Raw genomic sequence first — 26,728 nt, 5'->3', positions numbered from 1 at the left:
ACAACCTGGCAGATGAGCGTGGCACACAACAAAAGACTACTACACACACAGTAGCAGAAGTCAGAACTGTGACATGGAAAAACACGCTCTCCTTCCCACCCCCAACAGAGGAGCCCGGGATGGACACTGGAGCACATCCAGCAGAGCACCAAGGACCCCCGCAGGAGCCACAGCTCTAAGGACTCACGATGGCACTGAACAGTTTTGCATCCTGTCCGCCTCACGGCTCTCAACTGGCCCCAGGATGGGATGAGGCACTATATTCTGCAGCTTGTTCCCACTCAGGCCTGGATCTGTCATCAGTGGCCTCATTAGGGAGATCTGGGCCCAGCACTGGGGATCAGGTACGCCTATGAACTGCTACAACAGCAACAAGCCAGAGTTACTCTGTATGTCTGGAAACCCAGGGAACAAACAGGGCGCATGCATGTGCGGACAAGACAAAATGCCTGGTTTGCACAGGCACAGTGCAGTGTGCTCACAAATATGTACTTGGATGCACCCACAAGAGCTTGCACAGACAGGTGCTCCCATGGACAGAGATCTCACAGCACAGCTACATAGAGGACAACCAGTCTGGCTGCTCTAAAGCTGTGGGGCATCAGGGTTGCAAGGCAGCTCTCCTCTGAGAAGGCAGCTGGGTTTGGAGGCAACGTTCTTCCCAACTGGTGCATTCAGACCCTCTACTCTTCACCAATTCCACTGTGGTATTCCCCCATTTCACTCTTCCATTTGCACTGAAGCTCGACAAGGCTGCAGGACACCAAACATACAGATCATTTCAACCACATTTGTACGTGGAGCTCCTTACATTGCTCACCTTTGTGGAATGGTGTTTGTTACAAAGACTGAAGAAAAAATTTTTAAAATATTCTTCAACTCATCAATTTATTAGGGTATCAGAACCCATGCTTGTAACCCTAAATATACTGAGTGCATAAGAAATACTGACTGCTTCACTGTATGACATTTTATTAAGCTGTACCATCTAACTCAGCAAGGATTGAACATTCAATTCACCTTCTTCAGAAATGAGTTAGACACATCTTCACATATGCCTGAACCTTCACTTTTCAGACAAACATCCCAGAGGTGCATTTACACTAATTACTGAACAATACTTGTAAGCGTTGGCACCAAATGCCTATGGTTACCAGAATGGGCACAGAAATATGCCATTTCCTTAGCATTCCGTTTTCTTTCAAGTCTTAGAGATGACAGACCAACTCATGTCATGCTAACAAAGTTAACTCTACAAACCACGAGTTCATTTCAGCTGGTAAGGCACATCCTTTCATCTGCACAAGTTAGTTTTACATACTGTAACAATAAATTAAACTCATGGCATTTCAACATACTGCACTCTTTGCAGAGACATTGTTACTGTGGTAATTACAAAACTAACATGTATCTGTAGGAAATACAATTCCATTACATGTGTACGAATTTATTGTACCACCATTTATAGAAAGCATTTCAATCCAAAATGGTCAGAACTATCTTAAACACCTGGGTAAGAGTTTATAAACATTAGTAAAGATAGACCACAGACTACAACTTCCTATGTTTTCAAGTGTAAGTTCTGGTAGATATCCACATTTGAAGAAAATGGACAATACCAGTGGAGATGCATACCTCTTTTGTCTTTATTTATAAAGAAGTGACAACACTAGAAAACACATCGATAACCAGTGCTTTGAACAGTGAAGGTGGGATCTAAAAAAAGACTGAGTAAACTAAATAACCTTAGGTCTTTGTCAAGTTGCATATCTGCTAGGAATGCTGAAATGCAAGAGTTTACACCTGCAATATTCCATAATGGAACAGCCACATGATATCAAATATAATCTCAGATTTCCAAACTGGTACATAAAAAAGCCATCACCAAGTATTAAAAGACCACTGCAAGTTCTTATTGCTTTTTGAGTTAAATAATAATCTTCAAATGAGCCAAAAACCAAACAATCTCGAAAGTATCTTGCTTATCCTCCTGTTCATTCATTAACAATGGAAGCAATCAGTTAAATGATGTGGCAAAAGAGGCATTTAAGAACACCCAAACAAAACCTATTTAAGTACATGGGCATCCCCACCCTCCCCCTGAAACCCACTATAACCACTTAGTGCCAGTACAGGAGCAAAACTCAGTAAGACAAAACCGGAAGTCTGACTACAGTTAAGAAGGAAACACAAAGGGAGATAGAGCTTCCTTAAATATTCAGAATCTGATGTCTTCCAAAAAAAAGCACAACATCCTCATAATTTAAAAAGGGAAGTTGCTTTCTATGTATCTAATCCTCACACATGCTGAGTAGTTCTCAAGTCCACTTAGCTCCGCTGTGCAGCAGTTGATTTTGAATTCAACAATGCTTCAAAAACTACAGTAATATTCAATGCGTATTTTACTACGGAGAGGAATAAAACAAATGCATGTTGACATTGTTCTTGCCAGTTCAGCATTTCTGCAGCAATTCCGTTTGTTTCTCGCGGTATGAATGTTCTACCAGCTTCAGTCTTCAGAATCATCTTCAGAAGCTGTTGGAACAACACAGTGTAATCAGAAACCTTGACAAAAATGTGTGAAATTAAAGCACTTTAGCATGAGTAGAGGAAATAAAGGTGATTTTATAATATTAAATAGCAGACTGTAATACCCAGCCAAACCTTCTGTAATCACATATCTTAATTCTTAAATGCATCTCATGTTGGAAAAATACAGCATTTTCAAACCAAAACTCAACAGAACAAACAATATGCAGTGTCCTCCTACTCTTCTTCCTCAAAATAAGAGGAAGAAAACTTAATTACGCCAGAGATTCAACTTTTATGTAGTGCTTAGAGCGATTAATCCCAGCAGTAGTCAGAGGAGGAGATACTCAATCCATGACAGCAGCACCCAACTTAAGGGAAAAAAATTACTCACTAAATTAGCAATTTGGATACTAAAATACCTAGAAAGATTCAGCAGTCTAGATTTGAATTTGTATCTATCTATCTGTTGCTTAATGCAACCTGGGCCTACTTGGAAACAGCTCCTCTCTCCACTCCTGTCCTTTCAGCAAATGCAAGATGAACACAAAGCCCACACAGGCACGGGGTTTTGTCGTTTCAAGGTTAGTTAAAAGACAAATACACACTTGTCAACTATGACAGAGAAGTCAATACACACATCTACGTTAGGTTTGTAAAATGTTAGCTTGTCTGTAACAGGAATTTAGTGCGTCCTCGTAAGCAAGCTCTGCAGGCAAGGAAGTATTTATAGCGGAGTAACTTGTTCCACCCCTGAACACAGAAAGAAGGTAAGTCTGACTCCTTGCTTCTTCAGTTCTCAGAAGAAAAATGTAACTGAAGCACATCAATAATAAAACTAGAACTTAGTATTCCTTACCTGTAAGTTAAAGGCTGAATCAAATATAGATTGAATTAAGGGGTAAAATGACACTCATTCATTTTTCCTCTAGTAAGGATGCACATAACTTAGGAATGAATTCAGATCTCAAGTCCATCTTTGTCCGCTCTGATTGCAGAAATAACTGTCTTGAACCACAACTCCCTCTTTCCGCCCCTCCCCACACCCATTCTTCATAGTATTCCAAATGCACCCTGTGTACTGAAAACCCATATACAGTTGACAGACACTCACATGCAAACTAGGAAAAAAACCTGTAGACCAACAACCCTTCTACTGCCTATCTGACATGCCCAGAAATAGATCCAGGGTATATTTACTAGTAATTTAGATGTATCAGCATACAGTTTTGAATTTAAACACACTAGAGAAGCCACTAGATGAAAAGAAGGCTAATCCTTTGCAAAATTGGCAATTTTTAGACTTCATTCACGAGGTCTGGTCAAGGAACCCACACAACCGAAAAGTGAGTGTAAATGGAAAAAATAAATGGAAAAAACAAAGGGGAGAAGAGGGCAAGAAAAAGAAAGGGAAGAAAAATGGCAATACAAGCGTCTAATTTAAATGTAAAATTCAATTCTCAATGTTTCTTTCCTACTAAGACTCTTGTAAAAGGCAACAACCTGAAGGTCACCACTTATCCTGTAATTACAAATTACCAGAAGCACAATAACCAAACTGTAACTAGTAAGGAATTTTGTTATTGACTGCAGATAACACTCCTGTGGTCTAAACAACTCTGTGCTGTTGGGAAATGAATCATGGAGAATTAAAATTGGTTCCCCCTCAGAACAGTTCTACTGATGATGAAAAAAGCACTGCTGAGTACGGTTTTTGGTAATTATGTTCAGTACTATGAATCTTGGCAAGGAGGATTGTAGTCATTAGCTTTGAGTTGATCTAATGGGAGGGGAGGGAAAGAGGGGAAGCACCTACTTTCAATATCTTCCATATGTGCCTGAAGAGTTCTTGCAAGGTTAATAAACTAGAAACAAGGCAGAGAGAAAGTAGTTTAAAAGTTGCAAAGTTATCTGCAGAAATTTGCAACAAGTTAGCACAGTTTTCTTCACTTTTTACAACCCAAAGCTTCACGACAGATCTTGGTTATCCTAACCCATTTGCCCAACACAAAAAACAATGCAAAATTTAATATAAATCCCCACACAATTGATTTGAAATTGCTATTGCACAGTTATTTCAGCTGTGAAATGTTTGTGGTAGCAACTTGTGACATCATCTTCATGTTCTACAGTCTATAAAACATATCAATTTTGAAAGCAGCAAACATAAACAAGTGTCAGTTTAATGAAAACCATTCCTAAAATCTGCAATGCAGAAAAACATAATCACAGTAAGGCCTTGCATTAGTTAAATTCATTTCATTTAATTCACTACTAATATGACAAAACAGACCCTCTGAATGAATGTGGTTCACAAAAAATGCATAAATACAAAAGTTTTTGTTTACAATTAAAATCTTAGGACCAGGATTACTATTAGGCAACAGTGGCAGTTTGATGTTGATTAGAAGTATGTGGTATGAAAACCCAAAGAAAATTCCTACGAATAAAAAGCCTCAGCCAAGCGGTTTTCTTTTGTCATTGCCAATCTGCATCACTGTTTCAGTTAAAAGTCCAGATACTGAGACACAGCAGATAAAATGAGCTTCCACAGCTTACTCACATGCTTGATATCAAACACCAGCCTCGGTGCTCTCACTGGTTTAAAATGCAGCGTCACACACAAAAATAAGTAATGCCTCCTCTGATGGGAAACCAGTAAAAACATCTTCTTCAATACACTCAAGCTAACAACCTGCGCTGGATGCTGGCTATGATTAGATGATGCATCTTTTATACCTCTACACTTGTAGCAGAGAGACCGGACCATGGACCATAAGCCCCACATTAGACGTGTACAGAAAAGAGGCCACTGTTCTAATACATTAGGAGATCAGATAGAGCACAGGCCTGTCTCTTCCTAAAGATCTGGTACCTGCTGGCTTTCAGCCATTCCCATATGCATTGGATAAGCTGAATACTGTCACTTCTTTGCACGTAAGCAAAAAACCTAAAAATAACCGGCTTTTCAGGAGCTCAGTTGACTAAGAGAACCGATCAATTATTTAGTATCAAATAAACATGTAGAATACTGGATTTACGAGGGAATCACTGTGCAGAAAGAACTCCGTATGCTGATCTCTTACTGGTTAATAAAGGTGTACTTCACACGTTCCTAAGCAAATCCTTTCAAGTGACGAGAACGCAGACAAAAGCAACTAAGGAGAGTTTGGACTGATGCCAGAGAAATCATATTACAGCTATAGGCCGTTGCAGAATGTTAATACTCAAATACATGTTTATGTGTACTTCAGCAGACAAGCACTGCAAGTTCTAGACCTTTACAATACAGACTCACGTAATGAGGAAAATTAAACAAATCAGGCAGTCCAGCATTCTTAACTGCATGTTTGGCACAGAGGTTAACCTTCCAGTTTTGCATAAATTCACAATAATCATGACAACATGCATGCTAACTAATGAATTACCAACAACCTTGACAAAAAGCATTCTGTAGCAGAGTACCAGCAATTATGCAGTACCTTCAGTTTCCAATCAAACACAGTGCACTGACAAGCACAGCCCATTTTAGACCTAGATTTGTTTTAAAAGTGTGTTTCTTGGGTTATCTAGCTCCTAGGTCACTCAAGGCAACGATCTCCTTCCAAGTTCTCTGTATGAGCAATTCCTGCCCGAAAAATCACTGCATACTTACTCTGACACGTGTGCTGGCCTCAGTTCCTAACATATCAGAAAAGCGCTGCTCGCATAAGTGTAACAACACTACAAGGTAGAGACCAGAGCTGATAAATTCATAGTCTGCCTTAAAGGAGATCAAAAGAAACATTGAGAATGTCAGTAATACATCTGCATATATGATTCAAGTAGAACAACAATTAGATTTTAATGGAATCATTACAGATTTATCTCTAGTTGTTCCAAAAGAATGAGGAACATGTAATACTAAAAAATTTAAGTTGCTGAAAAGCTATTTATACTTCTGGTCCATCCCATCCACCCCAAATCCAACATGTTATCCTTGAAGATAAATAGAGTTCTACAAATTAAATCTCAGTCATGACTAGTTCAGAGGAAAGAATGTGTGAATCAGAGTTATTACATCACTTGGGGAAATAAAACCAATATTGCTGGTTTCTTCTCTGTGGTCCCAAGGTTTTACAGAAAGCCAAAATAAAGGAATATATTTTAAGAATGTCATGATGTTACAAACATTTGAGAAATTCCTTTACCTGCTAATGTAAGAGGAAAACATTGAAAATGCTAGTGCTGAACAGATAATTCAGTCAATTTTTTAGGAAAAAAAAATTCAAAGTTCTTATCTCTGTAAAATGCAGTGACAGCAACCGATAAGCACTAGTATTAAAACAAGATGATGGCACTCTTGAGAAAGACTTTTCAGAGGCTGCCCCAGTTGACAGGAATTCTAGGGTAAGTACCCTAATACTTACCCTAGAATTCCTATCAATTGTACTAGGGTAAGAACTTACTTTCAATAATAAAAAAAATTAAGAGGCTGATTTTTGCCCCAAAACTGATGTCACTTGGTATTTCTAGTATCATTAATCTTTGTATATCGTCAGAATACAACCCAAAGAATAGGGAAAAACCCTCAGAATAAAGTTGATTAAAAACACCAGCTTTGCGTTGTTTACTCATTTTTAAATACTACACAATCCAGTAGTTCTAAAGTATTCAATTTTAAGTAATAAGAGTAATACCAATGGGCCCTTGGTTAAGGTTTTAAGTTAGGAAATTATTTGAAGGAGCACTTAGAAGCTGCTAGAACAGAGGTTAGTTTCTACCACTCTAATGAAACAAGAGAAGTTTGTAATTGTACGTTTAAAACAACTGCTAATCTGTGTTCAAAACCAGCCAGAAATGCCGACAACTCCTGACTTAATGTGAAATTCAATCTAATCGTGCTAGAATTCACACTGCACCTATGTGGCAGAGACGCTGGATTACAAAGCTAGGTGACAGATACACAACTAAGAAAAGAGATATATTACACCGACTGAAAGCTCAGCTCTAGGAAGCGTTGCAGAAGGTAGTGGTAGTCAGAATATTGAGGAGAAAAATCTGTTTCACATTAGAATTACTTTATATGCGTAACAGTCCTTCTGAAATGGGAGATGCATTTGGCTTCTCTAAAGACTGCCCTCCCAGCACTAAAGCAACACTTACCAAATAAGGTAAAATATACTAACTTGTTCATTTGCATGTGCCCTATAGAGTTCATGAATGTCAAAGTCTTCCAGATTAAGATGCAACTTCTCCTTGCACAATTCACAAGTTGTCACTGCTTCCAAAGAAGAACCTGGTGGGGAGGCAGGCAAGGGGAAAACTCAGTGTCAAGTTTCAAGAATCAGCGACATACGACACACTCACATAAACGTTAGAAATTCTACATAATTTTTGGCTTTATTTTGCAGAGCAAGGTTAGAAGGAAAGAAAGCCTCTAACAGGAATATAGTGACATCTGCTACTGCCAGAATTTAACTTTTACTGTCAGAATTTAAATACTGTCAGAATTTAAACACTGTCAGAATGTTTATTCTCTATCCAGCTGCACCTATTTTGCCTCACACTCACTCTGGACATAAGATGCCTCCTCCTGCAAGTCTGGCATAAAATCACTTCTTGAGCTTTCTGAATTTTATCGTGTAATCCAAATACACAGAAGAATACATATACCAGAATAAAGTTATTGCTAAGTAACATTTTGTCTTGTACCAGTTTTAAAACAGACTCCTTCATAAGCAACAAAGCGAACAAAGCAAGTTGATAGCGGACTTATGACTTTAGTTAAAGACTTCAAATAAATTTCTTCTACAGGCTGAGGCTTCTAAAACATCCCTCTGTGATGTGTACCCTCTGGGGCTGAGCAAAAAAGTCTCTTTTTTACTTTTTGTACCTTCCTTTGGTACAAAGTATTTCATGGCTTCTAGCAAGCCACCTATTTCTAAGTCTTAAAAATACTGCAGATAACAGTTACAAACTGGTCAATCAATCTGTTACAAAACTATTCCTACAGCACCCAATATCTGAAGTGTTTCTTCAAGAATTATTATATGCACTTTGAAGTAATTTTTGAACAAGCAATTCTAAAGCGCCTTGAACAGGAATTAGTATCTTTAAAAAAAAATTAACATACTTAAGTCTAGTTGCAGTTGAAAATAATTTTTCAATTTTCAAATTCCCATCACTGCTAGGAGTTAGCTCGGCTATAAAAGTCTTGAAAAAAAGCACAACCATTTCTGCAAGGGCGGAACGCCACCCAAAGTGGTACCACTGAAGTGGCAGAGTTATTCTAAAGCTACACTTCTGCAATGTTATCTTTTGTCTAACATCTTAGTAGACAACCCCAAAAAGCATAGTTCTCTAAACAAGAAATACAGCTCTTGGAACTACTCACACGAGAAGCTGCACAGACACAAAAAGCCTCAAAGTGCCATACTACTGTTTGTCGCCAATTTTCAACTAAATACCGGAGTAAGTGCAATCCTTCTGATCAGCCTCCCTGTATAACTGGAAGTCTATCTTGGTCTAGAGTTTGCTTTACCTGAATTTATCTTCGACTGCAGCCATTTTTTCATGCACTCCTGGTGAACATACTGCAGACTTCCAGTGCATTTGCATGGCTCTATTAAAAGGTTGTCAGAACTTGCAGAGGACATCTGACAGATTCTGCATAAGTCACCCTCTTCATCTTCAGAATCTTCTAAAAGCAGGCTGAATAGGATGGAATACCAACAAATGATGTGATATTTCATGTAGGACTTTTTACAATGAAAATTCCACTTATCAAACTGTTCTCAAACCTATGAGAATTCAAACAGTTTTCTTTAAAGACAAAAGTGAGAATATGGGTGACAGGGGACTGAGTTGCCACCTCCTCTAAAGGAAAGTTTTCTTTTAAAATCATGTTGGCGGAAAGCCCTCTCAAGTTAAAACACCTACATTTTACTATTGCGAAAGAACATACTAACTTACCTTTCTTTAATTTTCTGGAGTCTTTCCGGATCTCTTGAAGGCGGTATTTTAGACTTGCCACTTTCTTGTCCATCAGACTGATTCCAGCCAGAGGGAATAAAATCTACAGTTATCATAAGATTGTCAGACAGACTGCTTCCTAATGCTGGAGGCACTGCAAAGCGAAAGAGAGAACCAGGCAGAATTCCCGAACTTCTTCCACCGGGGGCTGAATCTGGTGGGGAGGCAGTAGCTGTAGAAATAACAGATACTGCAGGTGTTGGTCTGCTAACAGAAACACGTGGAGGACTATCTGATGCTTCAAGAGAGTTCTCCTCGCCCGACTCTCTCCTTCTAAAGACATGTTGTGATCTAGCAGTTGTATCAGAGGTAGAGATCCTTGCGGATTCATCTCTTCCTTCTCTTCTTCTTCTGGAAAAGAGAGGTGTACATCTGTTCCTCAAAGAGGATGACAACCAGGATCCTGTGCTCCTACTTTCAGTGTCTGGTCTGTAACTTTCCCCATCAGAATCAGAGTTGCGATTCTGTGAAACTCCAGATAAACCCCATCTTCGTCCAAGAAAACTAAACCCCTGAGAAGCTTCGGATGACTGAAGTCCTGTAACTTCCGGAGTTGCAGCTCCATTACTACTTGACAGAGTAGTAGCTTGAACTCTTGGGACCACCGTTGACTCCTCAGAGCTCAATGATCTTGTATGCAATGGGTCTTGGCTAGACCTTCGGGAGAAAAATGTAGATGACATACTAGATGCTAAACGAGACAGCAGCTGTCTCGTTGTGCGCCTCCCCTCGCTGTCAGTTGCAGACTCATTCAGTGACCTCTGAGAAGATAAAAACCTCTCGGAACCACTTGAGGAAGGGGTTTCATCTCTAATGGCAGTAAGAGAAAATGCTGGCTGCACACTCCTCTGGGGAGATTCCAATTCATTTCTCCTTTGTCTTGAAGAATAGCTGGATCTTGAAGAGCTCATGTTAGAGTCTCTGTTGAAAAAAGATGGCTGAGGATCAGAAGGCAACTGGCGGTTCATCGGTGCATTCAGCCTCAAAGTGCTTAACGAGTTTTCTTTTGGTCTTGCTCCCTCTGCATACGAAGAGGCAGGCCTGTCTTGAAGATCTGTTGCAGAAAAGCAAAACAAAATACTATGACAAGATGTGCTCAAACACATCAGGAAACATTCAAGGTCAGGTTCACCAGGGCTCTAGGTAACCTGTCGTAGCTGAAGATGTCCCTGCTCACTGCAGGGGGATTGGACACGGGCACTTTAAAGGTCCCTTCCAACCCAAACCTATCATTCTTACAAGCTTATCTTCTGTAAATGATGTCTGAGTATCTCAACACACTGAGAATTCCACTGTATATGAACTGTAGTTCACATGAAGCAGCTGAGGTGTCTAGTCTCCTTCCTCAAACGGCTGCACTGAGTGTTGTGGGTAGAAGGGGGAAGGAGGAACGTGCATGGACAGATGAAGGTAGGAAAGAGAAGCTTTCTATGTATTCTCAAATTAAGAATTTTCATCTTTGTAATTTAGGTGACTCTTTTAATGGGTTCTGCATTGCAATCACCATTTACTGCTGAAGAAGAGCATTATTTATCTGACAGATTCCGGCTAATGAAACATCTGCACAGATGTCAATTATCTACAATATGCTTTTTATTACACATCACGGAACACATTTGGGAGTTATTCTATAGCACTTAATAGCAGCACTACTGCTAGAAATGCAGCACAGACAGTACAAAGCAAGGCTGCTCACCAATCCACTTCTCCCATTAGGCTCCACCAGGTAGGGTAGTCAAACTGTCCACTTACTAAAAAGTGCTAAGAGTATGATGACATTAAAATATACTCTTCTGTCGAGGCAAGCCTACAGGATGAATTCTGAAAGTAGTTTTTACCTTTTTTGCTTATCTTCTACACTTAGAAAGGTGGCTTTTTTTTTTAAACTTCTGCATTACAAAATACCACTGCAAAAGGTTGCAGATCAAGACTAATGGTGAGCTTCCCCTGAGACAGCTCTGGAACGTCACAGCACTCTGAACAAAAAGTGAAAATTACAATGCAGAAGTCCTTACTAGTCCTAGCAGTTGCCATGAGACAAACCTCTCACCTCATGTAAAGTGTGTTTTCATTCGTTTCTATTTTCAGTGGTCTAGCAGTTTTGCCTAATAACCATTTGAGAACCCAAATAAGAAGAGATAATATGCACCTTTAAGAAAAAGCTTTCCTAGGTCAAATTAACATTATTTCTCTTCCCATACCTAAATATAAAGAGATTTTAAGACAAGAAAAAAGCATTACTGAGTAATCACAGAGTTGCAGTGGTGACCACCACCACCACTTTCACGTGACTGAATGCATCTATAAGCTAGACCATTCATATATCCTTTGATGGTTTGGTCAATGCGCGGAAAGTGGCTGACCAACTTTATTTAAAAGAATACTTCAAAATATATTTTGTGTTCGTGTTTTGAATAAAATATTAAAAGAACATGCCCAGTGAAGTTTTGGAGGCTCCGCTCCTGGAAGTGTTCAAGGGCACGTTGGATGGGGCTTGGAGCAACCTGGGATAGTGGAAGGCGTCCCTGCCCGTGGCAGGGGGTGGAACAAAAGGTCCCTTCCAAACCAAACCATTCTGTGATCCTACGAACACATTAAGAAACTAAAATCCATACAAACTGTAAGTTTATGAGCTTGCAGTTACACGAAACATACATGTTGAAGGTGAAAAGTCACTGTTTCTGTAGCTGGGATCCACCAGGTTATTAACAGACAGATCTGTTCTTCTTTCTAACTGTGTTCGCTCTCTGACCAGATCACTTCCAAGGGAGCCAAGCATTACTGATGAAGATCTAGGAATCCTACTGCATCTCCATGAGGAATCTAGAAAGAAAAAGTCAATAAATCCCCCGTTTTTGTAATCATCTAAAAATCCATTAAAACTGGCACTTACGCAGACATTTTCGTTATTCATATCAAGGACAAGTTTAACATTACCACTAGGCTGACCAAGGACCCAGCTGCCAACATAAAGCTAAGTGCACTCTGCTGATGCTGGCACTTGCTTCATCTTGCAGCAAGTTAGTTCTGAAAGCTAAATCAAACAAAAAGTAATAATACTTTTGAGAAGAGTCAGATCCATTAACACTCCTACAGGACAGAAGAGGAAGAGAAGTAGCATCTTGCCTCCTAATGGTAGCCGGTTTTTTAAAAGGTTTCACAAAACAGGAAAACAGCAGCTTGAGACTTAGTAAATGCTGCCATTCTACTTGACACTACCTAAAAGAAATTTAATTTCTCATAAAAACAGCTGATGAGGCTTAAATGTAGTTTAGACACAACTCTAAGAACAATGACTGATGCTGTCCTTGTTCACATTACAGAGCAAAACACTTCAGTGTAAAAAGGGATCTTGTTTTTTTGTTAACAGCACAGACAACTGCATAGCAAACTGTATATACATCAGCTGTGGACAAAACTCTTGTTCCAAAAGTCTTCTTCACTGGCTCTGAGAAATTCACCTTCATATCGCTTCATTGCTAACTTAGAAAACCAAACTTTAGCACTCATTGGTCAGCAGTGTGATGACCAACCAATGTAGAAACAGAAAGATGAACAGTCCTACACTATAATGAGAAATGCTAACGGTTGTAATTTTATTAACAGAGTAAGAGAGTATCAATAATACTGAAGTTTGAGCAAGAATTTATTGATTTTTATTTGGATGGCTGTGCAATTCCATAAAGGGATATTAAAAAACCCATTAATCCATACTCACAAGGGTAATCTGAATTAATCTAATGATCTGTACAAAAATGGTTTAGAAGTATTTTCAGTGTAAGGTTTTGACTGTTACTTCCTGAGCTTTAGACTTCTATTGGCATATTGCATAAATACTGTCTATCCAAGTTTCATGAACTTATTCACAGATTCAAAGAAAATCACAGGTTTTCCTGAAAGAGCACTTAGCGTAGAATGTTTCTTTAGGCAGGACCGAGAGAATGAGTTCTGGCCCTGCTAGAAAAGGAACACTTTCTTCCCGGACCCCTAACAACAGTGCTCTAACCAGCCACGACACAGTGCTTGATCTTATTGCTGAGTATGGTAAAGATTTCCTTTCTGCTGTCCCTGGCACACATTGATGCATCAACACCATTTGACTCATGAAATAAGAGCAGCTGCACTCATTCTTTTCTTGAAATCTTAACCAATTAAAGTATGCTTGAGCCATGAAGTTCAGCTTGACCACAAATGGAACAGGTACAGGTAATAATTCTGAAATGACATGAGTACAACTGGATTTTCAAAAGACCATGTTAACAGCATACTCGGAACTCTGGACACATTGTGGACATACTCTTCAGACAGGCATAAATTTTTCTTATTTAAAAAAAGATATAAGCATAATATTTGAAGCAAGTCTTTTAAAACTTGGTAAAACCTGAACTTACTACTCAGATAATTTTGACGTAACTCAGCTCCAGTAATCGACCTCTCACCTGAAAAGGCAGTCAAGCCATTACTTCTCACAGAAGAGGTAGATGTACAAGATAGTTTAGGTCTCTTTGAATCACTATCTTGCTGCTGGCTATGCAGTCTTGAATATGCTCCCTGAGTTCTCTCAGACTCACCATAACACCCAGATGTGAAATGAGAGGAAGAAGATGTAGACTGAAATAACATTAAAAAATAAATTACATAGTATATCAGATGCACTTACACTGCACAGAAGTGTACATAATGTAAAACTCACAAAAATTGTAGAGAATAACTTTAGATACAAAACCTTTCCTTTTAAAATACCACAGGAATTATGTTTGTGCTCTTGATTCGTATTTCCGGGTTTACTCAATACAGTCCTACCAACAAAAGTCAGTTTCTATAACATTCAACATGATATTTCCTTTACAGACGACGTGGCTTACAACAGAAAAATTCTTGTAAAAAGGGGGAAAAAATTATATTCCTGGCCTGTAAGATGCTATAAACACAATCAAATTCAGCTTTACAGATCTCCAGGGGAACATATTTTGCTGTCCAGAAATGGCCAAAACTGAAGAGCTGCATTATTTTATTTAACAGTTTAACTAATCCAACTTACTTTTTATCAACCTAAAATATAATTAGCTAAGGAGTGAACTGAAGGAAAACTGATTGAAACAAGTATATTTTGATTACAATAAGCGCAGCTGAAGGAGTTCAGAGTAAAGAACAGGTACAAAACATTTTGCAGAGTACGGCAGTGAAATAAAACAGTTTTCAGAAACCAGCACTATAGGACTTAGAAAAAAATTCAGAATAGCCTACAAAGCTGGTTACTTACAATCAAGGCATTCATTTTCTATTTGAAATACTTTGGGTTTATTTTTTCATATAAAAAAAGAAAAAGTTGAGCTCAATCAAAAAGCTGAATTGGGCTGTTTGTCTTCCCAGAAACTATCTACAACCAAGATCCTTTAAAGATCAAACAAATTAGAGTATGTTACATCTCTATTTTATCTCTAGTCAGTTATGGTTTTTACTAAGTTTAAGCAACAACTTCTTACTCTTTCAGACTAAGAGGTCTCTTAAGGATTTCCCTCATCCCATCATAAAAAAATAGGTAGGGAGACAAACTAACATCAGAAACCAAGTACAAAGCCAGACTACTCTCCCTTAATAAGCTTCTATTTAACATATCACTTATGTTTTAATCAGTCATTATTTGATATGTGAAATTTTCAGTGCCATCTGCAAGGTTCAGGATTCACTTTAATTAGAATTCACTTTAAGAGAATAATTAACCTTAATGGGAAAAAAAGGGGGGTCCACCTTGAACACCCTAGCACTAATTTAACTAAATATGTAGGACCACTTAGAACCACAGATTCCATTTGCATTTAAACTATTTGTAGACATCTGCCATGACTTCCCCTGAAGGCCAACACGTGCACAATAGTTCCTCCCTCCTCACCCCCCAATATATCAGTGTCTTCACCTTCAAGTCACCTAAGAAAACCACAACTCTTTAACGATACAAGCAATCTTATGAACCCAAATATCTTTCACTCTGAAAGTGAGTAGGATTTTTATTTCACTATCGTCCCACCAAACTTGTTCACAGTTTCCTGCTTTTCCTATCTTAATCTTTCTACTGCACTTCAAAGTGTTTAACTGTCCCTCTACAGTGCACTAGCATGTCACAAGCAAACGACTTTATTCTTGGAGTTACAAAGGCACATTCTAGAACCCAGTTAAGACAAACTATTAGGGTCTGAGTCTTGAAACGCAGGTAACCATTCTCTCGCTGTATGAGGTGAGCAGCATGGAAGAACAATCAGACTACGAGCTGCACCTTACAATTAAATTTCCTAAAGCAGATCTCCAAACCCATGAACTTGGTGTTAACTCACAAAGTTAGTACCATCCAAAGAACACCCCTGCAGAAATACCCCAGTGAAAAAGTATAAATATCAACTATGCCATCCACATGACTACAATGTATCTGAGATTCCAATCACCCTTTCTTTTTTCTTTTTCAGAGTTCAGTCAGAGCTACTGACTTCAAATGTATTTCTTAACTCTTAGTAAAACTAATATACGTGACTGTTTTTATCCTCTGAATGTTATTAACACTGCTATCTTCTAGCTTTTGCTCCATCTTGAATTAGTAAGATTTACTTTTCTTAGAAACATTACAGAGAGCCCCTGCTGGCAGCTTTTGAGATTGGGAAGACTAAAGTAAAACCCTGGGGTTTCAATATTTTTTTCCAAGTATTGCACATTAACAGTTCTCACCAATCTGCTTCTGCTTCCCAAAAATCTTCCAGAATGAGGGTGATCAAGTGTCCCTGAGTAGCGAGTTGGAGACGACGCTGTAAGCTTCCAAGGAGTTTCACGGGTATCCCTTTCTCCAATTCTCCAGTCTCTAGTGGAACTATTCAACACACTGGATTCCTGAAGAACAACATGATCATCATATGCATCCTGTAACTCGAAAATAACTCAGTATCTGATCTGAATATTGAAAACACGGGGAAGTGGAAGCGGTAACAAATCTGGAAACATTTAATAAGAAACTTTGAGGGATAGCCAAGAAATGAAACCGGCTTAGAGAGAACCACGGGCAAAAGTGAAGTTTTGTTGTTTGGTTTCTTCTAAGTACTTTACAGCAGCTCGTTCATCTGCCCTCTGTATTGACCCAGGACAACAAAAAGTTGAAGTGCAATGCTTTTGAGGCCGTACCCTTAGATACTGCAGCTATAGGGCTGAATTAAGGGCCTCATTTTCAAGTGCCATGCAAAAAATCCCACAGGTGTGGAAAGGGTCTCCCTGACAATAAAAGCATCTCTTGGGCCACTAAAACAAGCTGAATTTCAATGAATAGATTATAATTGAGCAAAGAGACTGCAATTTAATTTGTTCCATAGAATAGTGATGGAGATTAGCAAAATTAATAGAAATAACAGAAATGCAACCATTTCAGTAACACTAAGCAGCATTTAAGTGACTATTTGTCCATTCTTTTTCTATGAACTATCAGTACAACAAACACAGTAGTTGCTGTCACCGTTTCTTAAAAGCAACAACAAAGCATTCAAAACTAAACCAAAATATAAAAAGCTCAGCTTGTTTTCTTCAGTTCAGCTTAAGACTATTTAACATCCCTTGTCAGAACTTAACAATTAAAGCCCTACAAAAGGTATTTTCGTTATGGTGACCATTTTCAGTAGCTGAAAAATGTGATCAGGAAAACATTCAAAACAATTTTATAAACTACTCTTGACCCTGTGCCTCCAATGAAAACAAAAAAACCTTATAATTCATTTGTCATAAAATGTTTACTACGTTGTAACATAAAGGATAGGAATTTTTTTCGCATACAATGACACTAGTTCAATTTTTGTACTTTAAAGTTACCTAGCAACAACACTATATCCCATACACATGATTAGTTTCCAGTTAAGCTCTCTGTTATGCCTCCTCAGATAAGCAGGGGCTAGTACCCAGAGTGATCTCAAAAGTGCATGAGATACAAGAATTCCGTATCTGTACGAAAAAAAATCAAAACACAAACCCAGCCAATGGAAACCCTATCTGTTAGCCCCAATCAACACCAAATACAAATTTGACTGATTCTGTATTAAGAATCCAAGTCCTCTTTATACCTGAAGAATTACTGATACTCAAAGTTTTACTTCTAAACAACTTTTAAATCATTTGCAACTGAACTAGATCTTAAATACTTTAAGGTCAGTTTCTGAATGGATTAACAAAGTGAAAATGCCTGTCCTTTGCACTCCTATCTAACTGGACTGAAATCTTCTTGCTCCAGTCTCTGTAATCTTAATCGGCAAGCAATAAAGCAATTTGCTCCTACCACCAGTTCTGTAAGTACCAAGAGTTAGTCAAGAGAGAGAGCTTCCCTATGGTTTTATCATTAAGCACCAATCTTGTGTGAGGAGCTCTCAGACTACCTTCTACGAACTGGGAGTGGAAAAAAGGGATACAACATTATCTTCTATCCAAATACTTCCCCTTCTGTTTTAACTGGCAAGTGTTATGAGACCATTCCTCAGCTCAGAATCGCTTTTCTCAACAGGAAATAGTCAAAAGAATGCACACTGCAGTGAACACACTGCAGTTCATGTAATAAATGAAGTAATGAGAGGTAAACTGTGTCAAAATCTTTGAACAGCGGTAACACATGGAACTTCACAGCACCACTTCAGCTGAAGACTCCAGATCAGTAGCTTTCACTATACGTCCATTGTGCGTGGACTGTGTCCATAAATCTCTACAAAAGAGTAAGACGGTTCGATCTGCTTCTGCTGAGCAGCCAGACAGTGAAAAACATTTAGGACTCCAAAATGCAAATACGACTCACAACTGCTTCCCCTTCTACATTCCCTATAGCCTACATAATAACAAGCACATGCATGCTAGAGATAACAAAAATGTAACACATGTACATTTAATTGTACTAAAAATAATGCTCTATTACTTGTTAAACCATTTCTCAAAAAGGTGCCATATAATACAACGTCCCAGATAGCTTGTCAGCAGGGACCAAACTCCTAACCATTTTTTAAAAAATAGGAACATTTAATCACAGAGTTAAGTTTCTGCAATTTCAAAGACCAAACTGGGCTTACATTTCTGGGCCCAAAATTGAGGTAAGAATTGCTGACAGGAGCAGAAAAAAAAAGTACTAAGATAATTGAGCCAAACTGCTATCTGATCCTTCCAAGTGTCAAAAATAATTTCTACAGTAGTTTCATCTCTGCTTCCCATAATACTCTCCCAAACTGCAAGTACCGGAACAGTGTGAATACTTCCTCTTGAGCACAGCTCCCCTTCCCCACAGAATTAGTTTGGTTAGTGTAAAATGCTGCTTGTGAAACAGCAAAAAGCCTTTTTTTCAGTCCCATGTAGTGCACACAAAGCCCAGCTGGACTAACATAGTGACATGACAGGCTAATGTGACTCTGTGTCGGTTTTGTACGGCCTGCTTTTTGGTAGCTAGGAGGCCACAGAGGTGGCTCCTATGATTAGCTGCTGTGATAAGCCTCCACCACGTTTAGCAGAGCCAATCCCTGATGTCTCTGAAGATGGACATGCTGCCAGCCAAGGCTGGGACAACTAGAGTCGGTGGCAACACCTCTGTGATAACCGATTTCAGAAGAAATCAAAACAGAAGTAGGGATGCAGTTTTAATTCCAGCCACAACAGAGTAGGAGGTGAGAACACATGAGGGAGAACAACACAGCGACACCAAGGTGAGTGGAGAAGGAGAGGCAGGAGGTGTTCCAGGTGCCGGAGCTGAGATTCCTCTGCAGGATGTGGTGAAGACCGTGGTGAAGCAGCTGTGCCCCTGCAGCCCGTGGGCCTACGGGGGATGCACAGATCCACCCACAGCCCGTGGGGGAGGTGCTCACACTGGAGCAGGTGAATTCCTGGAGGAGGCTGTGATGCAGTGGGAGACCCGATGGAGAGAGAGGGCCCCTGGTCCAGGCTCATGCAGCCTGTCCTTGGAGGACTTCACCCTGTGGAAGAGAGACTCACACCACAGCAGTTTTGGGAGGACTGCTGCTCGTGAGAGTGGACCCACACTGGAGAAGTTCATGGAGAACTGACTCCCATGGGAGGGCCCCCATGGCCCCACAAGGGAAGGACTCCAGACCCTGAGCCAAGCGGAAGAAAACCTCGGTTGACGAACTGACCATAACACCACGCCCTCTCTCCCTGCACTATCAGTGGGAAGGAGGGAGGGGTTAGGAGAAGGTGTTTTTCAGGGCTTATTTTACTTCTCATTATCCTCCCCTGACTTTGTTAGTAATAAATTCTCTTTGTACCTTTAATTTAAGCCTGCTTTGCCCTTGGAGTGTTTTCTCCCAGTCCATATCTCAACTCATGAAGCCTTCATTAAGCTCGCTGCGGCAGGGTGAGTGAGTGACTGTTGCGGGTGGCAACTGGCATTTGGCCAGTGTCAAACCACGACAGAATCTAAAGCTCCTCTTCTTACCTTTTCAAAATATAAGCATAGGAGGTGCTGCAGAACAGTAGAGCCTCGTGTACTGACAACATAGTCCTGTACTTTTTGCATCACCAATACATCAAGTGTAATGTCCTACACAAATCAAAGTTCAAACAAAACCCTCACCTCTCCCTCAACAGAAAACTCTACCTACCCAGGTTTACAATGGCAGTGACTCATAAGAAAATAGATCCATATTATCAGTATGCCCTCTCATTCATTAAATCTGATTTCTTAAGGTGCAGCTACAAACAAGAGCAGGTAAAACCAGAAAATCTAGAACTACCAGTTCACAGATTACTGTCATTGGCCTGGTTAGTAAATTCTTGCATTTTAGAAATTTTGTTTGAGTTTTGGGGCTTTTCTTGGTAAAAAAGACACTTTAAAAATCATCTATACTTCATAAAAAGAAAAAAAACATACATTACCTGGTGTCCAGATTCTAATCTCCACGAAGATTCTCTTGTATTATATGCACCAGATAAACTGTTTCCAGTTCTAGATCCTAGAGGAGAGCTGGAAGCCTGAACAGATATCCTGCGAGGAATTCTTGAGGGTTTTGACTCCATTCTTTGTACCCTGTACAAGGACATACTGATCATTTTTTCTCATAGAAGCAGGGAACTCACGCAAAACAGGCACAGGTCATTCCAGGTGTAACATAAACATGATTCACACATACAATAATTTGCACAGTGCTTTGGTCTGACTGTGCATCAGCAAAATGGGGAAACAAGTTCTTATCCTAGTTTTTGTAACCTCTTCTTTACATCTCCTCCCATCCCTCATTAGAAAACGAAGTCTCTTTTATGATTTTGTTATGATATATTATTGCAATTATAAATATAAGAGGTACTCCCTAAAGCACCACACAGTACTCATATTAATCCAAAATGAGTCAGGAACAGATTACTCAGATTTCTTAAAGTCATATATTACCTTTCTGCTAATGAACTGCATCTCAACACTTACAGAAATTATATTCAGACTTCTTCCTCAGGACTGAAATTGTGAAACTTCACCCTCCTGTGAAAAAACACATCTGCAGTCTATCTGCCTTCAACTTCTCCACAGACAACTCCAATGAAAGCTAACATATGCAAAGGAGCACAGGCTATCTCTCAAGTGTATTCATAAATTCACTTCCCACTTGCTGAGTGTTCATCTGCCTTTTGCTACTTCTAAGCATTTCAAAAGAAATGCTAGTGCCTTTGCCACATGAGATGTGTTCCTATACTCATCCCTGTCCTTGAAATGGTATCTGACTTAACGTTTACCTAAAACGCCAGACAGCTAGATTCCTGCTCCTCAGGATAGTACAGACAGAAGCAGACCACAAACGGCAGCTCTTAAAAAAAACACTAAGGAAACTGCAGTATCCTCAGTGGTGCAGTACATGAAGAGTAGCATGACACCTAACAACTCAAACAGGTGGCTTAGCACCCTACGGACACAGGGTGATTTGCCAAAGTGGTACAGTCTATTTAACCATTTCTAATTCTGGCCTAACCTTTTGAGAACAGAAGTAAACTATTGATTTAAAAAAAACCCCTATCCATCAACGAAGCACGTTTTTTCCACAGTTCAGTCATGCTCATCAGTATCACACTCTGCAAAAAGCTGCTACATCAGTCCTGACACACTTCACGTCTGGCTGCAGTTTCAAGGTGAGTCCACATACTCAAGACTTTTAATCTTTGCTCAAGTCATGCCGAATTAAATATTCTACCTGGTAAAAGCCAGTTAGTTTGTACAGAACTCCACTGACCCAACAGCTGGGATGGCTGAGGTTAGTTTCCTTAACCACTGCTCTCACGCACGTTCAGTTGTTAGCTAGCTTTACAACAGCAGCCGAAACACAAACAGCCAAAATGCTTAACCTCGCAAGCAGGACTCTATAGTACACCAAGCTGAAGTGACTGTTTACCTTTGTGTACAAAAGAACTACTGGCCGGTATTACAGAGGACACCTGCTTCTAGACCACACCTCCAAAACTAAGTAACCCGTTCATGTTTGCCAGAGCCATCACCAGGTAAACAAGATCCGGTGAGGAATCTGGAATGCTCACTTGCCCAACTTTGCATTAATACACTGAAATAATGAAATAATTTAATTTCCTGGATCACATTTAAAACCTTAGGTAAATATTCAGCACTTGATGCAATTCTCAGTTGTAAGCACATCTGTATCAGTAAGAATGTGCGAAGCAGCAGTCCAGAATTCAAAAGAACAGTTAATTGAGGAATTTAAAAGAAACTGAGGACAAGCCTAATTATCTAAACTACACCACTTCAAGTGGATCATTAGCTCAATAAAATATAACAATCATATTTATTCCTAAACTGTAATGATAGTTAATTTAATCTTCAGAATAATCTGCCATAATGTGCTCTACAACTTTCGTACTTGTATGAAGCTGCAATGAGTGTAAAAAGTAACTATCAAAGTTGCAAACTGTGAAGCTAAAATGATATCAAAATAATACAGACTAGAGTGTAGGCTGCACAGAACAGCTGTATGTCTTGATGAGATCTGATACTCAAAGACTGTTTGTCTGTGTTTTACCCTGATATAAAATACAAGGAACAAACAACACAGAATAATGGATCCAATTTTGTACTATTAAGTACTTGACAAAAGTGTCAGCATTATCTCCTCTGTCATGGATCATTCTGTTTCTGAATCACTTTGTTTCAGATAGGTGTGGAACCAGATGAATTCAGTAGCATAGATAACAGTCAGACATGCACACACATAGAAAATGCAAAGGTTCAAGAAGAGATGGAAGGTCCTTCTAGAAGGAATTAATATCCAGATGAATCAGCGGAGGAGACAGAAGTGTAAGACAACTTCAAAGACTAAATTAAAAATCATCTAATACTAATAAAGTTGCTTATGCACCATCCACAGAACAGAAAATAATAACAGCATTCGCACAGAACAGGACAGGGTGGAAGACTGGACACCAGAGCCAACTACCCGCAGAGGATGAAATGGAGTCCAAAATTAGCAAATTCCTTCTACAGATACACATAAATAGGCACAAGACTAATTTTCTCCTTCAGTGGTAGCCCCAAGAGGACAGACAAAGTTACCCATCAGCCTAATCTTGTAAATTAGCACAGGTCGTGATTTCAATTCAAGTATGTCAGGATAATACTATCTATAGAATATTTTCTTTCTACAAGTGAAGAAATCTTGCAGAAACTCTACCCCAAAAAAAGGTGTTAAAACCAAGTTAAGGCAGCACAGTAGAAATGGCAAAATTTAATGTGTCAGTTTATGTATACACACTATAATTAATTTCCTGCATAGAACCTTAAACCTTTTTTTTCTGCAGTCTTCGCTTCAGCCACAAATGAAAAGGATCTTCTATAAATATCAATCAGAGTCACATAAGAATAGGCATTTGACATCTGTCATGTCTGATGCAGAAGTGAAAAGAAGCTGAATAAAAGGCCTTATGAGCTAGGCAAAGAAATTCTGATCAAGGAAATTGGATTTTACTTTTATCTTTCAATAAAGATTCAGTGACACAAAGCAGATCATTAAGATGAATCATTTTTAAAAATCTGCTGCCCAAGACCTCTTCAATTTCTGGCCATCCATTATAAAATTTACTTGCAAGCCAACTAGCAGAAATCATAGAATAGTTTGAACTTGAAAGGATCTTTAAAGGCCATCTAGTCCAACTGCCCTGCAAGGAGCAGGGACTTCTTCAACGAGATCAGATGGCTCAGAGTCCCACCCCAGCTGCCCTTGTGTGTTTCCAGGAACAGAGCATCCACCACCTCTCTGTGCCCATGGTTCCCTACGCTCATCATAAAGAATGCCTTCCTTAAATTTACTCCTTCTCCTACCAGAACAGGCTCTACTAAATGTCTGTCCCCATCTTTCTTATGGACCCTTTTCAAGTGCTCAAAGGTTGCAATGAGGTTTCTCTGGAGGGGAAACCCTGTTTCCCTACAGGCCAAACAACCCGAATTCTTTCAGCTTTTCCTCACAGTCTTACCCAGATGGACAAAAATGCAGCTGAAGTCAATGCAGCCATGATGTCCATTTACTAGACAGACAAAACTGGATTTAGGCATTTCACCTCTGGTGATCAACACTAGTAAGATGTCTTCTGGGTTTTGGAGGTTTTTTCCCCCAGAGTTCTCTGAAAACCATTTTAAGCACTGTACCTTGAAAGGCTGAGTTGTAACCGTCTTCATAGGTGGCTTGAATACAAACAAAACACATACAAGGGCTTATACTGATCATGGTAACACAATGAGGTGGTTATAAATAAGGTGAGCATGCTAAGCTATCACAGAGCACAGGAGAGAGCCACACAATGGTCTCATGCTAAAATAAAAACCACATTATTAAAGCCATAACAATATTTGCCTGCAAGGGGAAAACTGTGCTTGTAAATAATATTTCAGAATGAGAATGGTTCCTTTTTACAGTATCATCATCCTAAGAGTTTTCCTGAAGAAAAACACTCAAAACCTCAAGCATTTTGTTCACACACACACACAGGAATTCAACAAACCCCAAGCAGTAGTTAACATGATGTACTGAGTTTTATAATGACAAAGTAGACATTTCAATTTACATAGAAGGTAGTGAGACCAAAAAATACTTAAATTACTTCTCTGAGGAAATAACAACAATAATCATAGAAACAGAAATTGGGTTGTAGTCTGAACTGATTAAAAAGCCTGTTGTTGCCAAAAAGTAAAGTAACACCTTACTCAAATATCACACCTGATGTGTCTTTCATTGAGAACCCTCAACACATTAACCAGTGAAAACACACTTCTGGCTTCTCCATTATTTTAACACTACTCATGCTCATACCCAACAACAGAGAAATGTGCACAGCAGGATGAGCAGCACTCTTCTTATCAAAGCAGCGTATTTCATCAGCTTATGCCACGTTACACTGCTTAGCAATCAAAACCTCATGAAAAATATCTGGAACCAATTCTAGAGACTCCTGAAAAAAGGGACATACGCAATACTTCTCAAGACTTCGTCAGAAACCAAGTTCTGAAATAAAACTTTAAAGTCACACCTGAGAAACAGATGACCAACTTGAAAAAGGAGGTAGAGCTGTACAGCCTATTTTGAGCACATAGATCAAATGTCCTGCCTTTCCTGACCTGTCATCCCTCCAACAGCATTATAAAAGATGAACTAGGCGCAACACAGCCATGGGTAGAGATAACAAAGTAATAAAAAATCCAGGAGGTTTTTGAGGGAAAGCGATGCAATCTCAAAAGACAAAAATAGTTACTATCCTTAACTGTCCATTTTTACACCCCTTCACAAAAAGGGATTCACAAAACATACAGAGCGAATATTTACCTTCTGCCTTGACCCTCTCTATCGATAAAAGAGGAGCAATTTCAGGTGAGTCACGTCTACAAGTAGTAAAGCCTTTGCCAGCTTCCATGATTACTACCAGATTTAAGCAATCTTGAACTCTCCGTCAGAGGGTAGCGTAAGCTTCACCGCCTGCTCCTAAATTAATTCTTCTAGCTTGGAACTATGCACTGACACTTCTACCTAAGACTCGAGGTCTCATGTTTACGTGTTTTTCTGGGGTTTAACATAAAACTATTCATAAGATTTTCTCCAGACCAACCTGAGCTCACGTTTCTTCCTCGGGGCTTACTCACTCTCATGTTTTTAGGACAAACAAGACAGTGCTCACGAGTCTTTCTCTCAGACTGTGCAATTCTTCGTCACGGGTATTTTCTCAACCTTCAACGCAGTGAAATTGACAAATAACTCAGGAGCCTCTCAGGAGCCCAATGAGGAGCAAGAATATTTACAAATGCCGACGGCCGCCGCGGCTGGTGGCCTAAGGCCGCGCCGTTCCCGCAGGCAGCGGGTGCTCCGCAGAGCGGCCGAGGGCACCGCACCGCCCCTGCCCGGCCCCGGGGAGCCGCTGGCACGGCTCGGGCCCGCGGCCGCACCCGACCCCGCAGCCCGGGCAGCATCCGGCCCCCCCGGCCGGGCAGAGGCCGCGAGGCAGGCACGGAGGTGCAGCGGGCCCCGAGTGTCCCACGGGCTCGCTGCGGGAGCGGGCGCGGAGCCGAGCGGCCGTCGGGGGCGATGGCGGATAGAAGGGCGGGTGGGCCGGCCCCGGCACGGCACAAAATGGTTCTCCCGGCCCTGGCGGGAGGCCGCCGGGGCGGGCGCGGCCCGAGCCGCAGGGGCCGCGGCGGGCGGCCCGTACTCACCGTCACGGCCGGGCCTCCTCGCGGGCCGGGCCGGGCCGCCCGCTCGCGCCGCTCCCGCAACACAATGGCGGCGGAGCGAGACCGCCCGCCCGCCAGGCGCGGCCGCTCCCAGCTCTCGCGAGAGCTGCGGCCGCGCGGGCCCGCCCCGCTGAGGGCGCGCGGCGGGGGCGGAGCCCGGAGCGGAGCCTGAGGGCTGCGGGCGGCGGAGCCGCGGCGCCGCGGAGCGCGGGCGGGAGCTGCGCATCCTCGCGGGGACGGACAGCATTCCTTTCTGTGCGCGGAGCAGCATCCCCAGAGACATCCGAATCGTCTTCCACGTTCAGCCTGAGAACTACAACGCGGTCTTTGAGTTTTCTGTCGATGTCACGTTCTCTTCCTTGCCTGAACCCTGTAAATGAATTCCCCCGTCTCTCGTGACCAGGTACAGCAGGCTGTCCCTGAAGGACGCGGCGGGATGGGGATGTTGGACACAGCCCCCTCAACGGCAAAGCA

The 26,728-nt window shown here is 40.5% G+C and overlaps 1 protein-coding gene across 9 annotated transcripts; it reads right to left on the bottom strand.

Annotated features, from left to right (window-relative positions):
- Window positions 1-1,626: 1,626 nt before the first annotated feature.
- Window positions 1,627-26,333, bottom strand: MARCHF7 (membrane associated ring-CH-type finger 7). 9 transcript variants are annotated; one of them, XM_066190537.1, is made up of 11 exons: window positions 26,237-26,333; window positions 20,428-20,578; window positions 16,261-16,419; window positions 13,983-14,154; window positions 12,199-12,366; window positions 9,484-10,597; window positions 9,053-9,222; window positions 7,698-7,807; window positions 6,185-6,292; window positions 4,346-4,394; window positions 2,412-2,535 (listed from the first exon to the last, which is right to left on the bottom strand). In XM_066190537.1, the coding sequence occupies exons 2-11, from the start codon at window positions 20,566-20,568 to the stop codon at window positions 2,510-2,512; spliced, it is 2,217 nt and encodes a 738-aa protein (XP_066046634.1). In that variant the 5' UTR covers window positions 20,569-20,578; window positions 26,237-26,333; the 3' UTR covers window positions 2,412-2,509. The 9 variants fall into 9 exon arrangements, 7 of the variants coding, with proteins under 7 accessions (XP_066046631.1, XP_066046635.1, XP_066046632.1 ...); XM_066190534.1 differs by lacking the exon at window positions 4,346-4,394 and having other exon boundaries at window positions 1,627-2,535; XM_066190538.1 differs by lacking the exon at window positions 4,346-4,394 and having other exon boundaries at window positions 1,627-2,535; window positions 14,115-14,154.
- Between the last annotated feature and the right edge of the window lie 395 nt (window positions 26,334-26,728).

Source organism: Chamaea fasciata, unplaced genomic scaffold, assembly GCF_029207755.1.
Source record: "Chamaea fasciata isolate MVZ Bird 193981 ecotype frontalis unplaced genomic scaffold, bChaFas1.0.hap1 SCAF_8, whole genome shotgun sequence".
Lineage (NCBI taxonomy): Eukaryota > Metazoa > Chordata > Aves > Passeriformes > Sylviidae > Chamaea > Chamaea fasciata.
This window is presented reverse-complemented; position numbering and strand designations above follow the sequence as displayed.

What these genes read in the sequence shown, in the direction of transcription:
- MARCHF7 (XM_066190534.1), bottom strand. Translation starts at nt 20,568, where the DNA reads ATGGAGTCAAAACCCTCAAGAATTCCTCGCAGGATATCTGTTCAGGCT. An exon ending in TGGGAAGCAGAAGCAGATTG is followed by an intron (nt 14,155 to 16,260) that starts GTGAGAACTGTT and finishes ATGTTATTTCAG; the next exon opens with TCTACATCTTCTTCCTCTCA. An exon ending in TGACTTTTCACCTTCAACAT is followed by an intron (nt 10,598 to 12,198) that starts GTATGTTTCGTG and finishes TTTCTGCAACAG; the next exon opens with ATCTTCAAGACAGGCCTGCC.